The 9036-nt window shown below is 35.5% G+C and overlaps 1 protein-coding gene across 1 annotated transcript in view; it reads left to right on the top strand.

The window, feature by feature from the left end:
* The window catches only part of Klhl14 (kelch like family member 14), a 90777-nt gene extending 82125 nt beyond the window's left edge, over positions 1-8652 (top strand). Inside the window, exons 5-8 of the mRNA XM_026400764.2 lie at positions 2266-2456; positions 2538-2696; positions 6097-6254; positions 8512-8652. Coding sequence (XP_026256549.1) covers positions 2266-2456; positions 2538-2696; positions 6097-6254; positions 8512-8652 — 649 coding nt within the window. The remainder of the gene's footprint in view (positions 1-2265; positions 2457-2537; positions 2697-6096; positions 6255-8511) is intronic.
* The last annotated feature ends 384 nt before the right edge of the window (positions 8653-9036 follow it).

Raw genomic sequence — 9036 nt, forward strand, 5'->3', positions numbered from 1 at the left:
TTGCAACTGTTTTTAAACCTAATTTTATATTTAGATGAGTTTCTACTCCTGTATGCCAGGAAATCCCAATTGTTTTTAGAACTCCCTTTGATTATCTGATTAAAAGCTATGAAATGTCTTCCTCCAATAAAATTGCACATATGCAAAAAAAATATATATATATATTTTAAATTTCAGTTTTATGTGTGTATATATGTATACATATATTTATTATTATTATTATTAAAATTTTCAGTTTTCTTGACCCCTCAGAAGACAAAGACCCATGTTAACAACTCTTAATTTATGAAATCTTTATTTCCATTCCTACTTTTCTCCCTTCTCCTTCTACCATTATTGTTATTTATCATACTCCTGAATTTTTCATACCACATATTTCTTTCAGAAAATAAACACAGTAAAAATATGACTCTAAAATTATCAATAATAGCTATCAAGATCATTTCAGAACTATCAATTTTTTAAAAAAACTAAATAAATCACCATCTATCATAAATAGTATACCTACATGGCAATAAAATATCTAACCAAACATTAAGGACTTTAATCCTCAGTTAAATATTTGTAAAACCTTTTTATCCAGGTAATATTAATTGGCAGTTCCTGAGAATAGACAAAATGCAGGATACTATGACAGGCACTTAGACATATTTGCAAATATCCTGCGTAGAAGGAACCATATCATCCCCATGTTGCTGATGAGCAATTTGAGGCTGAGAGAGGTTCAGTAACATGTTGAAGGTCACAAACCTAGTGAATCACGGAGCCAGGTGTTCTCACTTCAGAAATCAAATTGTTAATCAGGATGCATTATACTGCTGCCCAGATGTGTTAGCACTTCATAAACACAAGCTGGAAAATCTCCAAAGAATGTAGGTTTATCCTATGAAAATCCTGAGCATTCCCCATCATGCAATGAGCACTGCACAGAATCTTGGGATTGATTGTTATGGAAACCAGTAAGTTATGCAATGTAACTTAAGTTCTCCAAGGAGCTCGGCACTTAGCAATTACACTTACTCAATTCTGGACCACATGTTATCCTTGTGAAATATACTATTCCTATAGCATCCTAAAAAAAAAAAAGCAAAAGGGTCATGGACATGGCCGGGTACAGTGGCGCACACCTGTAATCTCAGCAGCTCAGGAGGCTGAGGCAGGAGAATTGTGAGTTCAAAGCCAGCCTCAGCAAAAGAAGTAAGGTGCTAAGCAACTCAGTGAGACCCTGTGTCTAAATAAAATACAAAATAGTGCTGGGATGTTGCTCAGTTGTTGAGTGCCCCTGAGTTCAATCCCCAGTACCCACCCATCCCACCCCACAAAAAAAATGAAAGAAAAGATCATGGGCATGCTTAAAGTTTCATCCTAGTCATCCTAATTCTTTATTTTTGAGTCCTCTTTGAACCTTTACTCTCCTTCACCTCTTATATTTTATTAGTCATGAGTCTTGTGTCATCTTCCTTGGACATACCCTGTGTTTCACTCTTTCTCATTTCTTCCATTAAGATTCTAATTCAGGTCTCACTCCTAAATTATGGCCTACCTCAGAACTGGCCACCTGGTCTCCGATCCTTTGGACATAGCTTTCATCTCTTGCCTTGGATGGTATTGCAAGAAAATATCATTGATAGCCTCTCTTTGAAAGAGACTGAAGCAGTATCTGAGAGAATCAATACCAAAAGCTACTTAGATGAACTTTCTATAATTGGTTATAGAAGAGCAAATTTTGAACATTATATGAAGTTCAAAAAAGTTATTCTATTTTCAGTAGTACTAGGAGGGGGAAAAAAGAAAAAATGATAATTGAAGAAAATTTTTGATGATGTAGTTCTCTTATAAATTGGGAACAATGACCCTTGAAGGACCATAAAGAAAGTGAATGTCAAGATAATTTATTATTGCTACATTATCTACCTCATTTTTCACTTTGTCTTACTGAGCTGTGATATCTGTACAAGGTACCAAATATCCCAAACATTAATGAACAGTTTAACAGTGTATAAAAAGCAAGATATAAAGAAGAAAGAGTTGGTGAATTTCTCCTCTACTGTTGCTTTGACATCAAGAATGTTCACCAGACTGGGCAGTGCATATGATTACTTCATCCAGTCACAGATTTAAAAGGTGGAAGTGTAATGTTTACAGGTTTGCAGATGTTTCTGAAGCATGATGTACCTCCTTCCCCTGAGTGGTCCTCACCCTATCTCAAAGGTAACAATTCACTGTTCTTTTTTGATTTACGGTGCATTCTTATTTTCACTGCAGAAGAGCCAGTTTCTATGCATGTCGGTTAGACAAACATTTGTATGTTATTGGTGGAAGAAATGAAACCGGCTACTTGTCCAGTGTGGAGTGCTATAACCTGGACACAAATGAATGGCGTTATGTGTCCTCTTTGCCACAGCCTCTGGCAGCTCATGCAGGAGCAGTGCACAATGGGAAAATCTACATTTCAGGCAAGTCACCACTCCTCTTTCTGTAATGAAGTTCAGTTCAAAGACACTTCCCTGACTTGTATGTATACGTTTAATTCACAGGAGGTGTACACAATGGAGAATATGTCCCCTGGCTATATTGCTATGACCCCGTAATGGATGTCTGGGCTCGAAAACAAGATATGAACACAAAGCGCGCCATCCACACTTTGGCTGTAATGAATGATCGCCTGTATGCAATTGGAGGAAATCATTTGAAAGGTCTTTTTTTTTTTCTTTTTCTTAATCACAATAACATTTGCAACTGTGGGGGTTTCTCGTTAGATAATCATAGCTAACCAAGTAAAAAACATGTTGACCAAAGAAAAATACTCTGTGTAAATTAGCAGTACCCTTGAGCAAGCACTTATTCTGGCTTTTGTGCAGATAGGATTATTTTTAAGTTACCATACACATTAAAGAAATGAGTAATGGTGTCTACAGAAAATAAATAAGGGGAGCATTAATAACTGAAAAGCACAAACGATTTGTCATAACAGCAAATCCAGTGAAATAAATTATCCCTTATCACCAAAGTGTAGTAATGAATTTTTTCCCAGAAAATTGTTTTTTGCAGCAATCATAAAGAACTTTAGTCATAGCTGCACAAAGCTAATACGTGATTTTTGTCTTTAAACATTTAGTAGAATTTCATGTCTAAATTTAGAACTATTTATTTTAAGTATTGAATATCAAACCATCTATGATTCTCAAGTTCAGTTGCTTTTTTTAATTAAAAAAATCCTAAAACAGTATTTTTAGAACCATGTTTTTGGCTTCTTTTCTCCCTCAGATTCATATGTAACTTCAAATTTTTGTAGTTCATATGCATATGTATAACTTTATATGTATGCATATAACACTGAATTTGACCCAAAAGCAGAGAGATCTGTGATGTTTATAATGTTCCTGACCTACCTACTTTGTGCCTCACTTTCCTCGTCTGAAAAATGAAGAAATTGGTCTAATTGAGCTCTAAAATCACCTCCAGTTCTGACATTCCAAGATCCTTGAAATGGAACTCAATGGGAAATGGGTTATAATACTTGAGGCATATCTATGTATTTATTTTACAAAAATATATGCATCCAAACCAGGCGTAGTGGTGCATACCTGTAATCCCAGCAAGGCAGCAGGATTGCAAATTTGAGGCTAGCCTCAGCAATATAGTGAGGCTCTAAGAAACTTAGCAAGACCCTGTCTCAAAATAAAGGACTGGGGATGTGATTCAGTGGTTAAGCATCCCTGGATTAAATTCCTGGTGTATATATATGTGTGTGTGTGTGCGCACATCTTAAAAATAGATTAGAAATATAAATATTTTTCTGTTTTCCCTCCTATATATTTACCCCTAAATGTAATTTTTAAAATTGCATAAGTGTAATTTTTATGTAGCTATTTCCAAGTTCATGTTCAATTAGAAATGCCAACACCCTAATGTCTGCCTGCTGTTGATCTTAATACTCTTCCCAATGGGAGAGGATTCTGCTCACTACTGCATCTCTATGTTGTTTATCCTTATTACTTTTGCTGGTGTTCCTTCATTTCAATCCATACTTCATTCTCTAACCTCAATGTTTCATGTTACCTTTGTAGCTTTCTACACTGAAATGTATTCCTTCTAAATTCTTTTGCATAAGATATCGCCTAAATGTTTTAGAGGCTTTTGGCAGTCGAGCTTATATCTGGACAGAAAGACTGGCTAATGACAACCTAAGTGAGCAGCAGCACAAACACATGTCAAAAGTAGGTTAGCTCAGGGATGTCCTGGCAAGGACAGGGTGGACTTTGCTTATAAGACTAGGTTTGAGTCCTGGTTGTGTGCTAACTTAGACAAGACACACTTAGCCTCATATCTGTAAAAAAGGGATAAGTATTTATCTATACACACACACACACACACACACACACACACACACACACACACACATACACATATAATCAAGGAGAGGGAAATTATTTTTCTTCTATATATGTATGTGTATATATATGTATATGTATGTACAAGTGTGTATATGTATGTATATACTTGGCACAGGAAAGGGACACATATCTTTAAACGATGCCTCTAGAACTTTAGAATCTGAAGTTTTCCCAAGTGCTCATTCTAAGTGTACACGCTCAAAAATTTCAGGGAGTGCATTACTCTTTTATACCAACATCAGTGTGATTTATTTTATATAAAAAGCTAGTGGCTTGAAATAACCTGTCTACCTCTTCAAGAATGAAAAGCATTCCTTTTGATTTGTTTTCTCAGTTATTTTGAAGAATCCAGTAGGTTAGTTAATTTAATAGATGCAGTGTGTCAGCTTGCAAATACTTGTAGCATGCATTGACTAGAGAAAAAAATTATTTGATCTACCAAGTGACCATATATCTCCCCTAAGTTAAAGGCAGGGCTCCAGGAGATATAGGAACTTACATTGTCCTTGGCAACCTGGTTACTGCCCTCACCATTAGGAATCCTTATCAGAAGTGGAGGAGAATCTTACCAATACAGGGTGCTCGGACGTGCTCTAAACCTTGATCCGTGGGAGATGTTAGAAGCCATTCACATTAGAGCTATTTATCAACACAGTCAAACTATTTTTTTTTTTAAAAAGGTAAAAGATGCATTTTTACAGCGTATTTTTAACAAATGAAAATATTTTGAGAGAGTTCAAATCTATTTAAGATAAGCAATATAGTACATTCCAAAAGAATATGAGCTCTGAAGCCCATTCACCTTTCAAATATCACCCTATCTATTCACTGGCTTGTGACTCACTAAGTCACTGACTTTCTATGTCTCTCCATTCCTTTATTTGTTAAATGAAAATAATGATAGTGGCTATCTCATAGAATGGAGGGTATAAAGTTATTTCATTTAGAAAACAAAACTATTATAAGCACTTTATGAAAATGCTTGCTTCAACTATTTTCTTATACCTTTTAAAATATGGGTTTTTTAAGTTTTTATTTGTTTTAATTAGGTATACATGACAGTAGTATGCACTTATATACTTGTATATATCATACATAGATGGGATATAATTTCTCGCTTTTCTGAGTATACATATTGTAGAATCACATTGGTCATACAATCACATACATAATGTAATAATGTCTGTTTCATTCTACTATCTTTCTTATACCCACATCCCCTGCCCTCCCCTCCTTTCACTTCCCTCTACCTAATCTAAGGTAACACTATTCTTTTTTTTTTTTGCCTTTATACATGTACTTTGTTGGTTTTTTTTTTTGCATTACAATTCTTAATACACACATACTCCACAATTTTTGTATCTCTGTTTGTATATAAAGTATGTTGACACCAAATTCAAGTCTTCATACTTGTACTTAATAAACATTTTATTAATGTCTACCTGTACGTAATCCACCTTTATTAACGACCTCTGCTCTGGCATTCTTGCTTTAATTACCCAGAGTTTGTTTGGGATATTTTAGATCTTTCTGGCATGTCTCCCAAGTTCACCAATGAACTGCTACATTTGTGTCTTCAAAGACACACTTATCTACTTCTTGACTCTAGACCTTTTTTTTTTTTTAAAGAAGTCCTAAACTTACATGGGGCCCCTGAGAGTTTATTCTTCTGTCGTTCCATTTTTACTATGTCACTTAGGTTTCTCCCATCTTGATGTAATGCTTGTGGAATGCTATGACCCAAAAGGAGACCAGTGGAACATTCTCCAAACTCCCATTTTGGAGGGTCGAAGTGGTCCTGGCTGTGCTGTGCTTGACGACAGCATTTACCTTGTGGGAGGCTACAGCTGGAGTATGGTATGTGTCCTTCTCTTTTCTTTTTGTGTTCACTTTGTCTGTTTCCCTTCAGATGTGTCATACATGTATCTTTTTAAGAACATCATGTTGATGTGCAAGCAGTAAGTTACTCTAAGTAGTTAGAATTAGCATAGATACTGTGGAATTGGCTTGCTATTTAATCAACTGCTTCATGACCTGTGCTAGGTTTCTGGTTCTCTTCTATCCCCATGTTTTTGTGATTCTGGTTGTCCACCAAGGGTCAAAATGAAGCAATTTATAAATGTTCTGCTGAAATGAATATGAGAGTTCCTGACCAGTGAGGCATGAAAATTAATTTTTTAATATCCATCTATTAGGAGGGGTAGTTTGCTTTTCACTTTCTCCTCTATATCATGAAAATTTCCAAACATACACAAAAATTGAAATTATGATGGACTGCCATTAACTTTTTATCCAGCATCAAAAATAATTAACATTTTTCCATACTTGCTTCAGTGATCCCCCTTTTTACGAATTTTGCCTGAAGAAATTTGAAGCAAGCTAGTCATGCCTTGTAATCCCAGTGACTCAGGAAGCTGAGGCAGGAGGATCACAAGTTCAAGGCCAGCCTCAGCAATGTATCGAGATCCTATCTCAAAAACAAACACAAAAAAGCAAAATTTTGAAGCAAATCTTAGACATATTGTTTTACCCTAAATACCTCAGTTCTAATTTTTTAAATGTTTTTTAAATTTATTTTATTTATTTATATGTAGTGCTGAGAATCTAACCCAGTACCTCACACAATGCTAGGCAAATACTCTACCATTGAGCTATAACCCCAGCTCTCAGTTCTTATTTTTTAAAAAAATCATTAACATTCATTTACACCCAGAAAAATAACAATAATTCCTTTATATTCAGTCCATATTCAAATTTCTCCTATTGACTTGGGGAAAAAAAATGCAAGTTCAAATCAGGTTCCAACAGGTCTCACTCGTGTTTGGCTATTTTTGGCTATTTTGTCTCATAGATCTCTTTGCAATGTAAAACATCACCTCTGCCCCACTTTCGGTTTCATGTCCTATTGACAAAATAGGATCAATTATCATAGAGAATATTCTACATCCTGGAATTAGCTCATGACTTCCTTGTGGTATCATTCAAAATCGCTCTTCATCTACATATTTCCTATTGACCAGAACTCAGAGGCAGGGCTTAATTAAGTTCAGACTTCTTTTCCTTCTCCTTCTCCTGCCTCTTCCTCCTCTTCCTCTTCCCATTCTGTCTCCTTCCCCTTCTTCCTTTTTCTTTTTTGACAAGAACACCTGAGGAGGTGACTTGATAATGCAAATTACACCACATCAAGAGACACATCAGGTCTCGTGGCCTACATATATTCACTTAAAATATGAGAGTCATTTTTATATTTTCTTATTTATCCATATTAGTTTTATAAGAGCCATTTGGCAGTTTAATAATGTTAGTTTTCTTTTTTTTCATCAAATAAGATTTTGATACAAAGTTTTGGAGAGCTTTAATAAATTATTTGTTATATGAAAGCAAGAATGTATTGATATATATAACTACATTTACATACATGTACTTGTTTGCTTTTGCAAATTGTTAGCTGCAAAAGTACATATGTTTGGAAGCAGGCACCAGGAGTAAGCTGTCAGAAAATGATTATTAGGTTGATTGGGTATTTTGTTTGTGATAAAAGCAAAGCCTCTTTGATTTGGAGAAGAAAATGTTACATAAGCACTAGCCCCTAAATTTAACAAAGGAAACAAAATTAAAGACATTTTTTATTTCTCATGTGGCCTCTTGAAAATAAATAAATCAATGTGTAAAGAAGTCAGCAAGTCTTCATTTCCAGTTTACTTTAAACTGATTTTCAATGCTGGCTCTGATTCACCACAGTAACAATCTAAAATCCAATTTACTTCATTTATTTGAATATGAAGGTGACTTTGTCCCTTTTTTTCCCTTTAATTTAAACCAACTGGATAACTTCAATTTCTGTACAATTATTTTAAGGGATTTTTTTTAAGCCTCTAGGAAATACTAGGTATTTATTTAATAGTCACCAAAAAAATTAAAAAAAAAAAAAGATTTTAAAATGTCAGTTTCAAGTTTTCCCTTGGAATAAAAGATTTTAGTCTTTGGTTTTTCTTTGGAGTTTTGAGCAAGAGCAGAGAATAAATCTTTTCTTTCCAGCATAAATGTGATAGATAAGACTGCTGCTGCGCTTCTCAGAACACTTTCCCAAATGCTGCCTGCTTTGCCATTACAGGGGGCCTACAAGTCATCAACAATATGCTATTGCCCAGAGAAGGGAACCTGGACAGAACTTGAAGGAGATGTAGCAGAACCCCTGGCAGGCCCTGCCTGTGCCACAGTAATCTTGCCTGCCTGTGTACCCTACAACAAATAGCCCCAGGAAACTCTGGAAGGAACAGCATCACATCCCAGGAAGCAGTGACAGGTGACGTCACTATCCTAATAGGAACTGTGCATTTCTCATGATACAACTGCTGAAACCCACCTTTGGTTTCTGATGATTTACAAGTAACTACAAAAGAAAGAGACCTGTTAGGGAACAGATACTGTGTCTGCAACTCAGATCGTACCCGACTTCCTGTGGTGATGGACTCTTCCATTTCAGACTGGTTTTTAATTTGTCCCAGCTTTACAGAAACTCCTCATATGGATCTTAACTTTCAAAGGGAGAAAGCTAAAATACAGAAGACTGGCCCCAGAGAGACCTGAGATCAGTATTGTGCATTGTACTCTACCTGCATGTGATCGATGTTGAAGT

The sequence above is a fragment of the Urocitellus parryii genome, chromosome 13, assembly GCF_045843805.1.
Source record: "Urocitellus parryii isolate mUroPar1 chromosome 13, mUroPar1.hap1, whole genome shotgun sequence".
Classification (NCBI taxonomy): Eukaryota; Metazoa; Chordata; class Mammalia; order Rodentia; family Sciuridae; genus Urocitellus; species Urocitellus parryii.